Source organism: Haliotis cracherodii, unplaced genomic scaffold (assembly GCF_022045235.1).
Source record: "Haliotis cracherodii isolate W230 unplaced genomic scaffold, xgHalCrac1.p SCAF_11, whole genome shotgun sequence".
Lineage (NCBI taxonomy): Eukaryota > Metazoa > Mollusca > Gastropoda > Lepetellida > Haliotidae > Haliotis > Haliotis cracherodii.
Genome location: NW_027266266.1, coordinates 40,470,508 through 40,492,518, shown reverse-complemented (window position 1 = coordinate 40,492,518; position 22,011 = coordinate 40,470,508). Strand labels below are relative to the sequence as shown.

The window sequence follows — 22,011 nt, the reverse complement described above, 5'->3', positions numbered from 1 at the left end:
AGATTCCCAAGAAATGAAGTTATACAAATAAATGTGAAAGGTAATCGATATCAAAGACGTCGCTTTGTGACACTTTATCAGTAAAAATAATATGTAAACTTTGCTTTTCTTTCGCAACGCGGACAACTTCCATCCACAAAATATAATTTCGAAAATATTGTTACCACCAATGCGATTCTCGCAGGGTCTGGACGCATGACGTACATCAGCTAAAGGGTTAGCATATATTCAGTTTTGAAGAAATTGAAAGGGTCATGTCTAATAATTCTTCAAGAATGAAAATGGAATTTCCCTTTTCCTTTTGTCTCAAGTTGAGATTTGATCACAGTGAACCAGCTTCAGTCCTAAGAGCGTTGAAAAAAACCGATCTGTAGTATAAGTCTTACATTTACGTATGGTTACTACATACCAGTTCTTGCAATCACTTAGTAATGCTATCATTACTCAGAGAATTCCGGATTTAATGCCATATGATGCAAAGCTGTAGGAAGATCTAGAGGGAAGACACTTGTTGGTGTACTAGATGGGAGAATGTTTCAATACAAATATTGTTTCAATTTGGTCCCAACACGTATATCTTGACGTCAGTGAGAAGTAAAATTGTCCTTCTTGAATGGTCTTCTAGCTCGACGCGCACGTCTTATCTTCTCTGCTATATCAACCCGATCAATGTGTCTCATTGACTCCTCCATATTTCTCATTAGATTTGCTTTACCCGAGTGCTTTTGATACCATGCCATTAAAAGCTTGAAGCGAGGGTCCCAGTTTTCTCTCATTGCTCTTTCAACAATGACTGTGATGTTGTCAGCTCCCATTCCTAAATCTACCATGACCTGTTGCCATTCTGGAGTCGTGAGGGCATGACTAAGTCCCAGCAGACTGCTCTCACTCAGGAGTGGATTGCCTAGAACAGTCAAAAACATATCTAAAACACATATACATTTAGAAAGTATTCAACAGAATTCGATGTACTTTCACATTATATCAAAAGATATTTGTTAATGTTTAACCTTCACGAACACCTGTTATCATAACTATGTGATAATGAATCACAAACACATGCTCATAAAATAATCGGAATCTGAACATTGATAATTTAGGCTCCACAACAACAAAGCATACTGAAAACATTTCAAATATGAATAACGCTCACCAAGAATTCCAAAGGATGAGGTTTTGGTAGGTCCTCTTGGTTCTTTGACTGATATAGGAGGTAACTTGGCACTAGGTTTCTTGTGTCCTCTTTGGATGCCATGATTGTGTTCAGTGTCTGGCGTTGTGAGGGTGTCAGTGAGTGTCGACTTCCTCCTACAGCTACCTTTATCCTTGGTCGAACATTGCAATTCAAAGTCATGTCTAGGGTTGATTGAAAAGCTGGTTTCATCTCTTGTGAGAATTCTCCGAGACATTTTATCACCAGCCACTCCCGGAATATTGCTTCCCAAATGTGGTGTAATGAGTTGTCTTTCTGGCATGTTGCTTTTTGTAAGAGTTGTGTGGTTTCGTGATAATACCTTTGGCTGTAATGGGTGATGCTCACTGACTGATGTCCCGGGATTTAGAATTTTAGGGAGAGGTAATGTTGGTGTATCTACCATATTGCGTTTCTGTACGTTTCTGTTAGGTTTCTGTTTCAGAGGTGTGCAGGCACTAGCATCTTCTCTGTTGTTGGACATAGGGGAGATGGTAAGTTCCTCTGTGAAAATCCCAGACGTTGAATCAGTGAACGCTGTCAGACTGTCAAAATCTTTGGCTAAATGACCATGGCTTTTAATGCACGTAGCGGGACTCGGTGTCACAGATAAGGTATGACTGATTTTCCGTTGTTTAGTTGACGCTTCACTAAGAGAATGTTTTCTCACAGAGCCAACAGTATGGCCCCGCATCGATGCACTCATATGTGGCGTGCTGAATGCTGTAGTGTCTATAGTTGTTATGTCACTAAGATGCCCATCACATACAGCAGCTTCCCTTGCAGCGTCTGTCTGTACAGTGGGATAATTAATATCATATCTGGCATTCAGTACTGCTTGATTGTTTGAAATTTGAGCATTCCCAGGGTTGATATAGTAGTTAGCAGCCTCCTTGATATGATCACTGTCTTTGCTTTGAGTCTGTTTATTGAGGTTTTCTGTTTTATCCAATGGGTAATCTGCATAAAAGTGAATCTCATGCCACTTATCTGACCCAATCTTAATTGTCGCTATGCCATATGGCACCCCACACATAAAACCCACTCTCTTTATTCTCATGTCCACAAAGTTTTCTTCCGATGTTGATGTGTACTGAAAAGTAAGATTTTTCATTTCTCGTTTATCCACCAGTTGTATATTACCAGAAAAGGATATCCTGATCCGCTCATCCCGTAAAACGTCAATATCTGGCGATCTGCTTTGTTTGATTTCGTGGAATCCTTTTTCCTGTCTATACCTGACCCTGCTACCAGCATTTGGGGATTCCACCACTTCAATAGTAATACACTTACAGTTAATTCCTGCAGCTCTCGATAGAAATGTTAAAATCTTGCATTTGCTGAGCTCATTTCTCTGCAACATGGCACATTCTATTAATCTGTCATCGCTCACCCCTGGGCGTACGAGTGTAGCTTGGCAACTGCAAAATATACATAAATATGCTCTGTGTTATACAATATAGAGCGTAATCTATTTTCAGACAGTTACTAGTATATTGATAGTTTGTGAATGAAGACTTCAGGACGTGTTCTTGACAGATGAATACTCCAACTTAAATTCGTGGCATTTTCTTATTTTATTCCCATTTCAAATATAAACAAAAATGAAATCCCAAATAGTCAAACTTTAATCAGATTTTCACAGTGAAAATATATTATACAATTAAACGTATGATGTACCTTAACGGTTCTGCCTTAATGCATACCTGTTTGTACCGGTAGTGCTGTGTGACATTCTTACAGATCCATTGCTTATTCCATGGTCACCCGAAGACACACTGTAAACCCCATTGTCGACATTCAACCATTTTACCTCCACCTCGTCCGATCCAGTATCTTCAATTGGCAGTTCAACTTCCGCGGGTTTATTGAAAGCTCTGTCAACTGCATATCGTATAGATAGTATGTCAGATAGAGCATATATTCCCTCACAAACGCCCGGGTCATAAGCTCTGTACCATTCCAGTCTGTTCATGCTGGTCGGCTGAATCTGAAGAAATATCCACAGACTCTAATGCCTGAGAAAGAAGCGCACTTAATATTCCATTCTTCATGATCAATTTCACTATTCGCATTTATTTACTACTTTTAGTATAGCAGTTTATACTTGTTCATGCTCAATAGGTTAGAGGCTATATTATAATATTAGTTTGATATAATTGGCCACTAATGTTGTCTATACCTGGATGGAAATAGTCATTTCCGTGTCCACGGCTCCATCTGGTACTTCGACTCGAATCCTTTGATCTTTGCTTGAAACGAATGTGTATCCTCTTGGTGTGATATTGATTACCTCTCCACGCTGCCTGGCATACACCACGAAGTGGTCCAAATTCTCTACTTGAAAGCATGCAAGATCATCCTGTGGGCAAAGACCATGCAAAACAGTGAAGTGTAACATGATTGTGTGTGTATTTGTCCAGACATAGAATAGGTGTAACAAGGAAATTTGATGACACTTTCTTCTGTTTTGTTACATCATACTGCAATATGTTTAGTGGATAACTCTGCAATTATTATTAGATGATTTATGTCGCATTTCTTATTATTTTACCTCATAATTAGCTTCATCAGACGTCCACTCGTCCCACCTTTTGAAGACCATAAATTGCAACAGATCTCTTTTGTCTAGCTTTGTGGATGGCAGGTGCAGGGGTAGCTGGAGTTTGTATGGTGTATTGTTTACCTGAGGGAAACCATTCCCAACGACCCTGTACAGATCGCTGACCATCATGTCATTATCAGTCCGGGAAAACTCATCCAGCATCAGTGTCCTATCTTCAGCACATACAGGCTCAACATGGCAGTCGATGTCAGACGCCCCTGTAGGTACTTTGAGAACTATTCCCTTCCCCAAATCTTGATCCCTGAAGCAAAAGGAGCTATGAACCAGGTGGTGTTCATTTTGTTTGTACACATGTGAAATATGTTAAGGTGTTGACCTCTAACACACCTAATGTAATTATCTATGGTAGCTGGGGGATTCAATTATTACCCAAATATGGAGAGGGATGGGAATTAACTATTTGGTAATTATGATTGGCTCAATAATTTATTACGTAATTTGATTGGCTGAAACTACTTTTTGTTTGTTTGTAAATCTACAAGCAATCACAAAAACATCACCCATGACCATGACCAGAGTTAAACCCAGTGACACAAAACACTCCTTTTAATATTGAACATGTATTCATTCTTAAGGTAAGATTAGGTATCTCATGCATTGTTTTTTGCACTCATATTTTATCATGTTTATGATTACAAACAATTTTGAAAAGTAGATCTGGACATTTGTAGAATATAAACAATCAATCCAAGATGGCATTTCTCACGTCCAGCAAAGAATAAAATAAAACATCGGTTTAGATAATGACCGAAGTCTGACTGTGCAATGGATACATGTATGTGCTAAGTGCGAACCTTCTGTGTGAAAAGAGAAAATGCATTGCATCGTCATACAACAAGCATGTGATCCAACGAATATGGCACATTTTCAAAATCATTCCCACTGCTAGAACCTATATTCTGTTTTCGTGATTCATTCAGGGAAACTTCTGTGAAACAAAATTCCATATCATAGAACAGTAAAAACAGTAATTTCATCACAATCCGAAATGAAAGGTCGATTTTTGAATGATATTACAACTTGACTTACGTGCCTATGTCCCAATAGAAACATGACGGCTGTCATTGCTCAGCTATAAGGCTGTCCAAATAAGGTCACGTGAGGACAGTTTAATGCAAAGAACGAAATTGTACTTATTCAAGTGAAAAACTCGGTGTTCTCCTGACGAAAGTTGATCTTGAAAATCACAAAAATGATTTTCGATAATCGTATTACTTCGTTGATCTGTGGGACACAATTCGGTCGCTGGATTCTTCTGATTTGATATGAAGTTTGCTGCTAGTAATATACTCCAAGTCCAAATCGAATGACTTTTGTTTTGGTAGCGGTCGACGATTCTTTTCAGTTGTAGTTTTACTGATAGTAAATAGAGGTTATCACGCGAGTGTGTTTTGGGATTGTATATATCCCGTATTAGGAATAAACATTGTAGTTAGCGACAGTATACTGACTTCGAGCCGAAAAGTCCTCATTTTAGCCAAACGCTAGGCAGGACAGCAAAAAGTATCATGTTTCAACGTCTTTAGGTATCACGCGGCCGGAAATCGAACCCCAGACCTTTCGGTCGCCGGGTGGACGCTCTACCAAAAGACCACGGAAGCAGTTCCATGTCAAATAAATGAGAAATACTACAACGCGACGCATCTTTGTGATCAGTAAAGGCATAATAACTGGGAATCCAGTGCTATGCAGCTCTTTCAGAATTGTGGCAACGGTAATATCGTGATGCAAAACAATGGGCACACAAGGCCATTTTACACAAGCTTATCATTGCGTTGTGTACTTGCAGAGCTCTAACCCATTCATATATATCAATAAATACTCTATGTGATAGATGTTTCGAATAGGTCTCTCTTGGGAAATATATATGTGGTTAACAATATATAGGAAAGAATTAGACATGAAGGATTCTGAGAAAGAACAGTATCTGCAAGTTTTGAGTGACATCGGTTTGTCCACAGCATGCTAGCACCAATAAACTTCATACCAATATTCATAAATTCTTCTTGATGAGACTTGACAGTAACCTGAAACGTTTATTCATTTTTCATGGCATGGACACGAGAAACACTGTGCCAGTCATATGCCAACGTATCTGTTTATAACTTCTACAAGTTTCGGAATACTGGGGATATTGCCTGCTCAGTATCCTGAATGAGGATAGATGGAATGATAGAAAGTCCTTGCATTCCATGCATTACCTGTAATGATGTAAAATGGCTTCTTCTTCTGCTTCTTCGTCTGCTTCTTCTTCTTCTTCTTCTTCTTCTTCTTCTGCTTCGCAATCTGCAGTTGTGAGAGAGATACATGTATCTTCGAGAGGACCGCGGTCTCCTATTCTGTCACCCTCTCTGATTCTCAGTTCCTCCTCACTGTTCGTCTCCATCTCCTCATCAACCTCCTCCTCCACAAACCCGTCACTCGTGCTCTGTTCTGAGTAAAGGCTCGACACAGACCTAGAGGATACGTGGCATTTCACATTTTAGTAAACAAGAGAAACATGACGACATTGAAATTGTTTATCAGGAACGACATGCAATAGGTACAATAATTAAAGGTATCTGAGCTCATGAAAGCACAATGACATCGCAGTATTTTCGGATCGGACATATGATCCCCTCCTTGCTGATTTGTTTAAATGTGCATATGAATCGATATTTCAGCTCCGATTGACAAAAAACAAGACCTCAAAATGTTTTATGCTAGACATGTGAGGTGTGGTAAAAAGATTATTGCCATTTTTTAGTGGTGTGTGTGTCTGCTTCTACTAGTGCTTGTATCAGTGCGAATGCTGAGTTTATAGTGCCAAATGGGATACCTCTGCGCAGTTTAGAGACGAGTGTCACTGGTGGGGCAAAAAGGTGTAGTCGAAATTATTCAGTTAGCAGAGATTTCTTATGATTGTGGTTTCATTGTGTCGGTATTATTAATATTACGATACTATATGACAATAAGAGGCTCGAATCTAAAGCTATATGAAGCATTTACTTAAAAGATCACTTACTCTTCAAATTCGCTCGCTTCTCCATCTGTTTGATCATTCCAGTCATGGTTCATTTGAACACTGCAAACGATAGATGAAGTAACACAAATAACTCACAACCGGATGTTGAAGAGTCTGTCACAAAGTTCACACTTTCATAATCATTAAACAAATACATAGAAGTACTTTTGACCAATGCAAGCAGGCAAAACCTTCATCGTTTTCACACTTCTCATTCTATAACTTTCCCTGAAACGATTTGGATGTGATCTGTGGACAATCGTTTATCAAGTTTTCTCCCATAACAGGGCTTGATCTTGAATCGCCAGCAGTGGTGTATTCGCAGTGGGTTTTTTTCATCCAATCTGATTGGCTGGCTGAGAGTGGAGGGTTGTGTCATCGCGTTTTGATTGGCTGGCTAAAAATAATTGACGGCACTATTTTCGGATCGGGGATACCCGAGGTCGTCTAGTACAGGAAATCCCCAGCTGGCAAAACATTACCGTAGTGACGATGTTTCCATCTCCGAAAGTTGGTGACCGAGAGAAAATTTGTGGGGGAAGAAGGGGTGTGATATGTGGAGATATATAAGAGAAGTTTGGCTTCCCAATGTACCAGATTCAGTTGCAGAATGAGAAGACGGTAACCGAAGCGAGATACCGCATCAATATTACGGGACCAGGTGAGCCACTCCAGTACATTCTTTACTGGGCGTTTTCAAGGCTAATACCAAAGCTAATGAAACAGTTGATTAATTCATGTAAAAATACCGATGAAAAAGTGAAACATACTATATTGTTTTTGGTATTGTTTAAAAAAATAACTATCAACCACATAAGAAATGTCACGTTATAACGAAGTGTTGACCTAGAGCCGATCGATCAAAAACATATTTCATAGTTATATTAAAATAATCGAGACTTAAATTTCATATTTTAAGAAAATAAACACTCAAATAATTTGGATCTAAAGCAATACTCAATTTTAATGCAGGAAACGATCAATCTTTGCCGGACAGACCCTACATCTCACGACCAAGATGTTTTGCAGCCACAGTAGTTGTTTCCCTTTCAGCTGGTGGAGTTTATCCAGATCAATATAATTAATGTATTTTGGCCTATAATTATTTGGTGTTTTTAAAAAATAAAGACTTCAATTATTTAAACATACTATCTCAGGACAATTAAGAAACTCATTATGAAAACAACAACACGTTTAAACTTGGATGTATTAAGTCATACCTCAATCTATGTAAACTCAAGAAAGCAATATATGTATTACAAAATGATGAAGATAAAGATGGTGGGCACCAATCAACCTTATTAGGTATTTTTTTTCAAAAACAATATTTTTTCAACAATGATGTACATTTATGCGTCTTAAAATATATTTTGTATTTTAGATAGGGTGAAATAATCTCAAAATTAATTTCACATTATTAGTTTCAGGTAGAAACTCAATATCACAGTTAATTGTTTTCAGAATTAACAGACAATGGCACAGAGTATTAAGACATGTAGAATTATGTTTGTCTCAAGTATATTCTTTAAACCAAAGATTTATTATTTACCATTTTTACTGAAAAAAACACTTCTTTAATAATGCAATTGTTATATTATCATAGCAGATAAAGAGCCCCAATATGTACAGCTAGCTTAATTTTAATGATAATTATTTAGCATTTCTTGGGATGATAAACTGGGCATATGACAAAATTAAGACATTTTTATTTATTATTCTCCCCTTACAAGGTTTACAGTGGTTTATTGGTTTATCACATAATCTAATTGGCTGCCTGGGAGTGGAAAGCTGTGTCGTTATTTTAATCAGAGACCTTAAATTATTCTAATGTGTAAATTTTCAGAACATGGTAAATAAAGAAAAACTTAAATTTATGGGTGATGAAGAAATGACCAACAATAGGTCCACTTATGCTATTTTACCATAAACCTCATTTCTTTACATTAGCAATGTCTAATTTTAATTTTAATATTTCTTACAAAACAATCATACGCGAACAGGTCACTAAAATAGATATTTATTATTATGTCTTGTTTTCATGAAGATAAAAGAAGAAAATGTTAATTCTAAATTACCTATTATCAGTAAGTCTTAACTTCTAATCTGATAAAATTACAAAAGAATAAAGTTTGGAGGTAACTGTTGCAGTAAAATAACAATGTAAAATTACAAGGGTATTAAAATGCAAATATTTGTAGAACTACTGAAATGAAAATTTATTGTTTACATATATCCTATATATTTATGTTTCACACACAATAAATTATTGTGCTTGTCAAATTAACATTGTTTCTTGTCATTCACAAATGACTAATGTAGTAATATTTTTGGTGTCATGATGTTAAATATTATGTTCAAAAGAAAAAAAATGTCCATTGAATAAGTTTTTATTTTTTTTTTAATAATAACACATGTGCTCACCATGTTCAGGAACAAAAAAAAAAGAAAAAAGATGACATGAAATAATCATCATTTTACTTATTAAATTATAACTGTAAAATTAGTTTTAAAGAGGAAAATTCGTCCAAAAATATTACAATCCATTGATGGATTTGAGAATATTGAATCAGCTGAGCAGTTGCCTGAGTTGGTATTCATAGTATCTTGCTTGATCGGTCCTGCTGACAGTTCCTTGGGCCCATGTTTTCGTTAACAATATTTCACAATATTTAAGACAATATTTAATTTCCTCTTAATTGGGTTAATAACATTTGTTTCTAGCGAACAAATAATCGAATAACATATTTACATACACTTAAAAGGTGGGCCGAGTAATCCAAAACCCTTAACAAATATCAAATCACATTACTAATTTTCAAAACGTTACTCCCATCAGTTTTTAACAGTTAACAAAAAACATAACATGAATGCTAACAAGTGGCTTGCCTGTCACGGAAAACTCGTGTGAGTTGTCTTCGCTAGATCTTTTTTACCTGTTTATGGTGCAGTTGTCTCACTGAGCACACTCGAAAACGAGGCTGGGGGAATCCCGAGTGGTCTTCGGTAAAAACCGAACACAGTGGTTATCGTGACGGATTAATCACTCGTGTGTAGATCTTTCGGTAACAACCGAACACAGTTGTTAATCCTCTATGTTCATAGAACGTACCTTTCATCAAGAGGAGGAGGTATAAACTCCATTGTTGTAGGGGGAGCTCTGCGTTTTGGACTCGCCATGGCCCGCCTCAGTCTGTCGCAGTCTGGGGCCCTTCTGTGCGAGAACATAATCTGAATGTGGTTCACACTGGATATGTATCAGGAACAAAATAAGGAAGGAACTGATAATGGTTAGTAAAGTAATGGTAGGTAAAGCCTTTCACCTGTTCTGACTTCCTGATTAGGTTTACAGACACAGTGAGTTGGGTCTAACGCCGCTTTTAACAATATTCGAGTTATATCACGGCGTGTCAGCTTAATGTGGGAGGAAAGCCCGAAGTGATGCAGCTCTCAGACGTTAACCACTTCGGTGAAACCAACGAGCACGGGTATGGTGCTGACGAACCTAGAAACATAATTGGGGCGAACCGGGATTCGAACCCACAATCATAGGTTTCTGATGTGCCCAAGGGACGCAACTCTGCACAGATAATAGCGGCGCCTTAGACGACTGGGCTACCTGTGCCCCCTACATACACTGAGGTAACATTCCAGTTCAGGGCATTATTACCAGATTGTCTTTATGATTCCTCAGTTCATCAGAACATGAGCTATACCAGCTTAATTCAACTTGGACAGTGTATGCTATATTATGATAACGTTCTTCATAAATGCTTGCGTCTGCACCTACGGATTCTGAAAACAGAGGACAAGCTGGACCGAGCGTTTTGAAGAAGCAATCCCTGAGAGCGAGTGAATGAGATGGGTTAAAGGCATTTTAAACAGTATTGCAGCTCATAGGCAGATCGAGATGGTGGACCAGGGGGTCAGGACCCCTGTACTAGGTTGTAGGCAGTAAAACTATGTGAGAGGACCGCCTCCGTGGTCTAGTGGTAGAGCGTCCGCACGGAGAGCGGAAGGTCCGGGGTTCGATCCCCGGTCGCGTCATACCAAAAGACGTTAAAAGATGGTACTTGTTGTTACCCTGTCTGGCGCTCGGAGTCAGTATACTGTGTCTGAGTGGGATATTCATGTTAAACTGCGGCATGGTATCTCAGTGGGCTAACACTATATTAAATATTTCTAAACTGTCGTTTCCAGTCTCTGTAATCCATGTCTATGTACTCTGTGCTTTCCGTGAATTTCACCAGAATATTGAACTGCTAAAGTGAAGTGAAAAATACGATGTCGCCACGGCGAAATGTTTCAGGTCTGTTTGAGACTTTGCATGTTGCGATTATAGATCAGTATCCATACATTACTACAACTCTGATAATCTTTGCACCCTGACAGTTTCATCTGCACCGACACAATATTCATTCATTGCAATCCACATCTGAGGTTTACATTCGTTAACAATCGTTTGAATGTACACGCATACATAAACAGAAAAAAAACATTGTGCTTCTTGATCTAAACTTGATGACAACACGCCTAAATGCAATCACACGTTCATTTTGACAATACAATGGTTACATAAAATTCTCAATATTATGCTACTGAAATGAACACCATGAACACCATCAGAAACCAATCAATCATTGCAAGACCTACTTGGAAACCGAGGGTGCGTTGCAAAGCCCCAATCGCTTGCAGGCGATGTACAGCGATTTGCCTTACAACGGTGCGCTACCTTTCAGCCGCTTGCAAGCGAAACAATCGCTGGCTGAGGTAGCTTCGTTCTCAAACCAAAATTGCGGCTGACTTTGACACCGGATAAAGAAATTCTTGACTGGATCAACGAGGAAATGAGCAAAGGCAGTTAACACCCCATCATCCTCAGTCTGCTCCACATCTTCAAAGTAGTGCCTTCTATAACGTTCTTCATTACGTCAAGGCAACCAAGCGGTAGTTGCGCCGCCAATTTGGAAGAGTGCGCAAGCGCTTTGAACTGTTGCAGACTCCGGGATGAGCGATTAATTCGCTTTGTCTAAGCGATTCGTGGCTTGCAACGCGCCCCTACACGACAAAAGCCAACGTGCAGATTGAAGAAACTGAAATTCAAAACGTCATCTCCAGAGAATAATCATTTCGATTATCTGACGAAACCATTGGGCGTAAAAACCAAACTTTTGATGAAAATTATATTAATGGACAAGTGGCAATCAGTGATGAAAGCAAGTATTCGCGAAAAGGGTAGACATGTCTTGCTCTTCTGGTGGAGGTATGCATTAGGCTCGATACTGATGGTAACGAATATGGGAATAGTGAAAAATATAGGGAAATAAGCTTTACTGTCAGTACATTTGAAATAGCGCGCACACAAATTCAACACGTCAGAATTAAATGTTGTGAGTATTTGTTTGCATTGTTCACAACGCGTATTTGGAAGACAAAGAAGGGAAACCATGATAGCATATCATTTTACTTGTTTTTGAGGCTTAAAGGTTCGAAAATTAACCTGTTTCAAGATGAAAAGATCGAGGAAGGCAGGATGTGTTTACATGCAGAAAAGAGACTAGACGTCTCTTCACGGAGGGAAGGTGACAGGGTACGAGGACGTAAAACAGTTGTGGAACTCTCTTTGGAATAAGGTGTGTTTAGTTAATAAAGAGTCTACCCGGAGAGCGGAAGGTCAGTGGTTGGTTCCCCAGTCACGTCATGCCAAAATACGTTAAAGGATGGAATGTTTAACTCTGCCCAGGTAAAAACATTAGGCTCGGAGTCAGTACACTCTGTCTGAGCGGGGTATCCATGGTAAACTGCAGCATGGTATCTCGGTGCCCAGGCACAAAAACCAGCAGCCACACACAGACATGTGCATGCTCGTCGCTATATAAGTGAATCTTCTTGAAGGCGGCGTCAAACCCCTCTTCGCCTCACTTACTAACTTAAAAACTTTCTTACGTACTTACTTACTTAATTAAAAAAAAAACAGTTTGTACCTAGCGGACCAAAGGTCCCTGGTTTGAATCCCGTCCGGGCAGGACTGGAACCGGCTTTACAGTCGGCTGTGCCCTAGTTCAGCGTGTAAGGGTACACTCGGTGTCTGTGCAGTGTCCAGCTCGGTTCGCCAGTTGCAGGCTGTGCTTTTATGTTTCAATGCACCACATAGGCATAAATATGATGCTCGTTTTCTCCTGGCCCCCTACACCCGTCACATTTTTTTAAAGCAAGCAACTAACTGTGATGTCTGTTTATTATGCCCCCTTTTCGAATTTCGAAAAAGCAGAAAACACTGAGAAACACTGGCTACAGATAAACGACCCTCACACTCGTAGACATTATCTGTTATACACAGAAGGTAGACCTTCACTCTGGTAGAAAACGTGTGTTATACACAGAAAACACCGAGAACTCAACCTCCAGATAACAGACCCTCACACTTTTAATTAAAATACATGTTACACAATGTACACAGAAACAAACAGCGCCCGGGCTCCAGATAAGAGACCCTCACGCTAGTAGACGATATCTATTATACACAGAAAACTCTGAGTGCTCAGGCCCTAGATAACAGACCCACACACTGGAGGAACATATCTGTCTTCATAGAACACGTGTGGAAGGCGAACTTTGGTAGAATGAAACAAGGAAAGATCGCCACAAAGCAAGTTAGGGCGTATGAGAATACGAAGAACTAAAAGAGATACTTTGTGCAATTGTTTGAGAAGTACAGTTCCCGGTGCCCCTCCCAATGGTCATATCCGTCTAGTGGTTAATGGTACCCTGGTTTCAGTTTTACACAATGTACTAATTCTAGACAAAGGCTGGAATTGGATTCCAGAGCAAGAAGTCCAGTCTCTCTTGGAAATGAAATTTTTAATCAGTATTTTATCAGTAATTTTATGTACTGATTAGTAAGGAAGGCTACGTAGTCTGCTTAGGATTAAGAAGCTAATTTGCAAGTAAGTTTAAAATAAGTTGATTTTGAATACTAGTCTCGTTTCCCTTGTCATTATCTTTTGGAGGGAGCGGTGGGGTAGCTTTGTGGTTAAAGCGTTCGCTCGTAACGCCTTGGGTCCGGGTTCGATTTCTCAGATGGACACAATATGTGACGCCCATATCTGGTGAACCCTGTCGTGATATTGCTGGGGTAGTGCTAAAAGCGACGTAAAACCATACTCACTCACTCACTATCATTTGAAGATGCAAATCGTAATGCTCTCTGTTGTCTGCTTTTTTTAAGAAGCGTAAACAGAAACGGAAATGGAAGAGAGTAACACACACACACACACACACACACAAACACACACACACACACACACACACACACACACACACACACACACACACACACACATATAGGGGTAGGGGGTTGACGGTAAGGTAAGGTGAATTAGTTTGACGTCGCTTTCAAGATCCTTGCATTTAGACAGCGACGCACTAGTACCAGTCCAGGGTATTGTCGCTGTCTAAGTGCGAGACCATTGAGATACCATGCCGCAGTTTAACATGGATATCCCTCCCAGACACAACATACTGTCTCCAAGCCACCAGTCCTTGTTTGTATCCATTAAATACCGCACGCCAATCAGGGTAACAACAGTTACCACATTTTAACGTCGCCTGGCATGAGGCGGCCGGAGATCGAACCACCCACCTTCCTCTTTCCGGGCAGAGTTGACGGTACGAAGACCAATCATTCCCCCAAGGCCACCACAGCAACAAGACTGTACGAGGCTTAAGTAGGTTGCTATCTGAAGTGACTGGCCAGTTAATACATACTTACCTAAAACGTTGTGTTTTTGCAATGTATCCTCCCTCATCTATCAAGGACATTAAAACGGAATATGTAAGGAGTCAAATACAAAATAACTAGAATTGGCTAGAAGGAAAGGACAATGTCATTTTACAGTACGTATGGACACAATAAAGCAATCTAGTGTTCCAATAGAAACTTGGGATCACTTGAATAGCGATTTTATAATGTGTAAGAAGGCCATGCATGACTACTTCGGGGGCAACTACGCGGGTAACCCCGAGTAGTCCACTGCTGAATCCACCCAGATGTTTCAGCAGCTGCTGGTCGTTATTATCAACGTCAATCAATAACAGTAAAGTGATTGACATGGATGTACAGAAACACATTTCATTGGGTGCGTGTTTCATATAAGATTGTTTGCATGTTCTTACAGCTTTCCTGGATCAACACCATGCGTTGGTTTCGTTTTCCAACATTCTGATGAAACTTCACGAACAATAATGTGACATCACCAAAGGCCTCTACGATTTTATATGATTACGTGTCGTACCTGACGGCGTAGGAAATAGCTCATAGATCAACAACAGGTAGATTATTTAGAGGTCACTATGATATAGCTTGAATATTATCGGCATCGGCGTAAAACAATACACATACAAGCACTCCCTAACACTAACTATTCAGGGGGGCGGTCGGGTTGCCTGGTGGATAAAGCGTTCGCACGCCACTCCGAAGACCCGGGTTCGATTCCCGACATGGGTACAATGTGTGGAGCCCATTTCTGGTGTCCCCCGCCATGATATTGCTGGAATATTGCTAAAAGCGGCGTAAAACCATACTCACTCACTCACTCATTATTCAGGATACATGTGTGTATAAGTTATAGTTGTCAGCAATTGATTTAACCAAAGTAACACTTGTATTCAGTTTTAACAATGTTTCACTAAACATTACGAACTTAAAACTTACCGCACAGGCAGCCATGTCAAACCTCGATATGTACGTTACACTGCAGCCAGACAACCTACTAGGAAGTTGACGGCTTGCAATCTCTAACACGGGTGGTATTGCTATGCACACGGGTAAAATTATCGATTGGACTGAAGATCTATCGCAATATCAAAGTCTACATTGACCTCGTCGATAAATATGTACATAGTAGATATGTGTGTGTAAACAGGTTAAATCAAATGAATCATGTTTTGTTCTGTTTTTAGGTCATCGGTCAGTATACGATACAGTTCATCGTATTGATAAGAGAAGCACAAATTCCATATAATTACCCCATGTTATTGAGCAATGACAGTGAACAATAATGAATGCTTATAATTTAAGGCTTCCTTTACACACTGAGAGCATTGAGTGAGTGAGTGAGCAAGTGAGTTGGATTTAACGCAGGTTCGAACAGTACCTACGTTATATCAAAGCGTGACAGCTCAGTGTTGAAGGAAAGCCTGAAGCCATGCATGTGTGCACTGTCACTTATTGTGACAGTGCACAATTTATGATAAACTATTTCACATTTTTATATTAATTTGTGTGTTTATATTTTGCACATATTTGTCATATATTTAATGTAATTATTTCTATACTTTATTTGAATGTTTATATTTTGCACTTATTAGCCATATATTTCATGTAATTACTTCTATACTTTATTTGTATGTATATATTTTGCACATATTTGCCATATATTTCATGCAACATTGAAATGTCACTTTCATTACCCATCATGTCAAGGCCAAGCTGACCAAGCAAAACTAATTAACATCAACCATATGCTATCGCCAGTGTCTCCCTAAAACTCCAATCTATTGATTGATCTATTGATTGGATTTTTAAGTAGACACTGGTTTGTAGTCCTGGTGCACCTGGATCTAACACTTGTTTCTCCGAGGAACCCCATGCACAGGGCACGGGGACCTACTCTTGAACGGAACCGGCACATAGGGTCACTAGGACCCATTCTTGAACGGAACCGGCACATAGGGTCACTAGGACCTATTCTTGACCGGAACCCATACATGTGACACCAGGCAACCTTCCTAACAGCGATGAAACTGCTATCCTGCGATCTAAAGCCTGCACGTTGCTGTGTAGAGTTGCCTCCCTTAGTTGTGCCAGGAACTGCTGATCGTTGGATCGAATCCCATATTTACCCCGACTGTGGTCGTTTGTTTGTTAACACCATACATGTGCTAGTAGGATTCAACGAAGTGGTATACGTGAACGGCCTTGGTCACTTCGATCTTTCCTTCCACATGAACAACACATCCTACAAGAAATCAAGTACTGCCAAAGCGACACTAACATATTTACTCACCTTCCCAAGAGTTCGTACACTTTATATTGACGGGCCGCCATTGTCACGTAAGCCTGACATGATTAGAGCAAGGCGTACTGACTGAAGATAAGGTAATTTATATTAAATGTCAGGCTGGGTGTGTATGGCGTGTAAATACAAATACAACGTGCTTATCGTGCACGGCGCAGTGGGACCTTTTCTACACAGGAACCCGGGTACAGGGCACTGGGACCTATTCTACACAGGAACCCGGGTACTGGGACCTATTCTACACAAGAACCCGGGTACAGGGCACTGGGACCTATTCTACACAAGAACCCGGGTACAGGTCACTGGGACCTATTCTACACAGGAACCCGGGTACTGGGACCTATTCTACACAAGAACCCGGGTACAGGGCACTGGGACCTATTCTACACAGGAACCCGGGTACAGGGCACTGGGACCTATTCTACACAAGAACCCCGTGCACTGTGCACTGAGATCTTTTTCCATCGTTTGCATTGTTCGAATGAACCGTTGCTTAGTTTGAACAATTAGATGGAAAAGCGAGTGAATTTGGAAAGTAGGTGACCTGTTAATTGTTTTGCTTTATAGCCTTCGAGACGGGTCTCTTGTTGCCATATAGAATCATAATAATAAATAAGAGCGACAAAACATAACCATTATCTTAATACAAACGACATCGCCTTTTCCATATAAATATGTAATTCCGACCGAAAGCAGAGTCGATTGATTGTACGATTCCCACTACGCCATGAGCATGTGTTAATGAAACACTATCAAATAGTGATGATACCAGTGTCTCCCGAAAAGGTGGGCGTATCCTACCCCGGCGGTGGCACCCGTCACCAGGAATACAAACTTGTATTATGCGAAGGCTGGAGCCGCAGGAAAGAATATTGTTCCACATTAAGAGAAAGCTGAAGTTACCCTTCTTGTCATACTGTGGAGAATCTGTTTGTCAATCTGAATCTAAATGTGAAACAGACGAAGCAGTTGCAGTGATACACCAGAAGCACCCCAGCAAGTATCATATCAAGGGAGAGCACTCGTCACCAGATCTATGCTTCACAGGCCATGCTGCGTGTTCTGTTGCCCTGGTCCTTACTGATAGAAATACGCCCATCTGCCCATCAAATATAAACATTCGCCAGTAAAAATACATGTTCTTTCTAATAAATGGCCGTCAAAGGTTGTCCGTGGCAAAGAAGGGTTCATATACGAATTTCCAAAAGAAACGCAAATCTCATGTTGCAAATTCTAATCTTTACAATACCCAATATCCTTTCGTCATTTTTGGATTCACACACTTTACACTTAGGAGATAAATATTTCGTTTTGTAAGATTGCCGTAAGGCGGAGTGTTCAAATGAAATTTCCGTACATCAATTCAGCATAACATCACGCAAATCTTACAAAACGAAATGTTTATCGACATTGTAACATGAACGTTTATTAAATCGATATTTAGGAGGAACTAATTTACTGAGCGCATGACACAACAAGACTGTCGTTAGTAATACGTCTCCTCGTGCTCACCTTCGAAAAGATGCATGATATGGGGTGCCGCGAAACCGATCAACGGTTTCGAGGTACTCCAATAATGATGGTTCATTTTACGAAAGGGATGGTCACATGTTCAAGCCCATTTCTCAGAAAATAAACAAACAACAGGAAATATCACAAATTCAAGTCTTTATCACAGTTCCTCATCTTACTTGTAATTTGTAATTATGCGTATCTATAAAATACAAATAATCAAAATTAGAAAAGCTGTACATACTGTTTGGCCCCTATACAAGAAAGTGTCAACTCGCTGAGGTAGTGACAAGAGAGGTCAAACATGTGCGAGATTTTAGATATGCAGCTTAACTCGGATGGAAAAAGTTGTTTACTGTCACAGTTGAATTACATATGTGAAAGAGACCATGGGAATTAGCAGAAGAATTAACCTGGAAGTTATTCACGGGAGCAGTGGACAGTGGCAGGATATTTGTATCTTGGACAGGTACCAAATTACGTTCGTCGTCGATGTGGACTCGTCTCTTGGGAGCCTGGTAAAAAGCACCATTGTTGGGATTGAGGAGAGACATGTATTTTTTTAATGAAAGTACAGGACAGAATTGGTCCGATGTTGCATAAATGCGTTTGTTGGGCCCATTTGAGTCTTTGAGGTCCCCCCTGTGATTTTTTGTGACTTCGGAGTGTGTCATTTCAATGAACTCAAACCCCTGTTCATCGGTGGATACACGAAAGGAGGATGCAGTTAATTCCCTTTGGTTTTCTTTACCACGACGAGCGAAACCGAGTGTAAGGTCGAACCACACTTTACGAAGCAAGCCGGAAGGAGTTTCCGTATCCAAACTTTCACGAATTTTTTTTAAATCATTCTCGGGGATAGCAGCATGATGTGTTGTCTGGTCAAGGCCATCGCGCTTGAGTTTTTTTATCATGGACAGAAAAACATTGTTTGCAGTGTGAAATTCCCGGTCTTGGATAATGTTTATGCTGCGCTCAAATGGCGGTCCCCTGATGTGCCTGTGTATGGCAGCAGCAACCCAACAAAACTCGATTTTGAGTAAAGATCTCCCTCAGCATTTCTGACTTCGGCATAAAAGAACCTCAGTCTCTCATTCAGTTGAGAAGCAGGAAGCTCTTCGAACTTGGGTTCAAAACCTCGGAAACCAAGCCATTCTGGAAGTGAAAAAGATTGCCTTGTTCAGGGTACAAATGTGACAGTAAGTGGGAGTAATTTGTTATTAGTCTTATTACAGCGTCGTGTTTAAATGAAATTTCCGTATATCCATTTAGCATAACATATCTCAAATCTTACAAAACGAAATATTTAATTTACGTTAAGATTTTGGTTAATCTCGTTATATTATTGCCAATTTTTGCGATGACACATTGGTCACGCTTTACATTGCTATCATGGCAATGGTGTAAGGGAGGTAACTCTCGCTGATGTTGATCGAATCTGCGTAGGAATTTTAGGTATGTGTATTTGTATTCTTTTATGTTTCAATGGCTTACGTCGAAATATTTTAACTCCCCAGGAAGTATTAAGCCCAGTAGATTTGGAGAGGTTCCCATCCACGATGTCCTGTACTGCATTTGCATCAAGGGACGCGAAGCGGTCACTGGACGCTTGAACTTTTGGCTCTACGGAAACGCTGGCTGTATTTCCTAGTTCAGGGGCCATCTCAGAAAGGTTTTCAGCTTCAACAGCTGTTGTGAGTAATAATAATAACAAATTTAGGTGGGTGTATGAAAGTCATAACTATTATAGAGTTGCAATAAATGTTTTTACTCTGTTAAAAAATGATTTTCTTTTCTTTTCCCTTTGGCCAAGCCCAAGAAAACTACATCATTTATGATTATGATTGGGTAATTAATGAAAATAGGTAAATTTCATTTACCTTCAAATTCTTGAATTATCTCTGAAAATGTCTCGTCGTCCCAATCACTCAATATTTCATCGAAATCTCCGATGTGGAAGTCAGGGTAAATTTCCATCTGTTCATCCATGTTGATGATTTCAAAAATAGTTCCATTAATTAATGTATACATACACGGTGATGAGACCCCAAAAATTCAGCGATGTTACGCTCATTCGACAACACTTTTTAACCAATCAGATCAGAGAACATACCTACTTTTATGTTACAATGAACATTAGGTATAAACAATCGTCAAGTACTGGGCATAAATGAAGCTGGTATGACGGCATCACGAGTAGCGAGAGAGCTACAGGCTCACCTAACTAAGATCTACCATCTTATTGACAAACTTGCCCAGGGAGCGGATGCCCATGTGTTCCGTCGTTACGTAAAAAATCAGGGTTCTCGCCCATCATCTAGGCAACTGGGATACGATGACATGCATAAATTGAGTAAAAACAGGGTTCTCGCCCATCATCTAGGCAACTGGGATACGATGACATGCATAAATTGAGTAAAAACAGGGTTCTCGCCCATCATCTAGGCAACTGGGATACGATGACATGCATAAATTGAGTAAAAACAGGGTTCTCGCCCATCATCTAGGCAACTGGGATACGATGACATGCATAAATTGAGTAAAAACAGGGTTCTCGCCCATCATACGCCACCTTCCAGCTGTAACTACTGCCAGACAGACAGTTGGAACCCACCACAGACCTGTGTCATGTGCCGACGTCCTTAGAAAGAACGGTGTGTGTAGAAAGAGCTGTTACTTTCTGTTTGTATTTGATAAAGAAGTGTTTCAATTCCGGGTCATGAAATCTATCGTGTATCTATCAGCTATGTAGAGTCATCTCGCGTTATTCATTGCCCATTTTCGTCCATTAAGGAATCTTGAACCTCACCCCCCAAAAATATGACCTAGTTGTTATCAACATTTATTCGTTCAACCATACAGGATCTTTAGTTGAATATTTCAACAATACATCCTATGATACAAAACAGTTTTGTCAAAGAAATTCCATATTTCAAATTCAGAAGTATGTGCAACGCAACGCAGATGATATATTTGTGTCAGTGTGGTATTTCAATACCACCAGTATGGCTAGCTCGTATACCAAACTGTAACGTGTGGCGTCTTGACACTTTTCATGCACCACATTTGCACCCTTGACTATTTGGTTTGAGTGAAATCTGACGGCTACGCCACACTTGCGTATAAAATCTGTTCCACACTCCACATCTTGGTGAGTGAAGCGGGTTCTGTGGATACGCCACAATCGACACGTATAAAATCTGTTCCACACTCTCCATCTTGGTGAGTGAAGCGGGTTCTGTGGATACGCCACATTGAAACGTATAAAAACTGTTCCACACTCTCCATCTTGGTGAGTGAAGTGGGTTTTGTGGATACGCCACAATCGACACGTATCAAATCTGTTCCACACTCTCCATCTTGGTGAGTGAAGTTGGTTCTGTGGATACGCCACACTTGCGTATAAAATTTGTTCCACACTCTCCACCTTGGTGAGTGAAGTGGGTTCTGTGGATACGCCACATGTCGACACGTATCAAACCTGTTCCACAATCTCAATCCTGGTAAGTGAAGTGGGTTCTGTGGATACGCCACAATCGACACGTATCAAATATATTTCTCGCCACCTGCAGATATTCCTATGCACCCTGAACAGTTCATA

At 40.0% G+C, this 22,011-nt stretch overlaps 1 protein-coding gene across 1 annotated transcript; it reads right to left on the bottom strand.

Annotated features, from left to right (window-relative positions):
* Positions 1–584: 584 nt before the first annotated feature.
* Positions 585–9,999, bottom strand: LOC139456493 (uncharacterized). The gene is made up of 8 exons (XM_071238236.1): positions 9,932–9,999; positions 6,823–6,882; positions 6,020–6,274; positions 3,747–4,059; positions 3,375–3,554; positions 2,899–3,182; positions 1,154–2,613; positions 585–904 (listed from the first exon to the last, which is right to left on the bottom strand). The coding sequence occupies exons 1-8, from the start codon at positions 9,997–9,999 to the stop codon at positions 585–587; spliced, it is 2,940 nt and encodes a 979-aa protein (XP_071094337.1).
* Between the last annotated feature and the right edge of the window lie 12,012 nt (positions 10,000–22,011).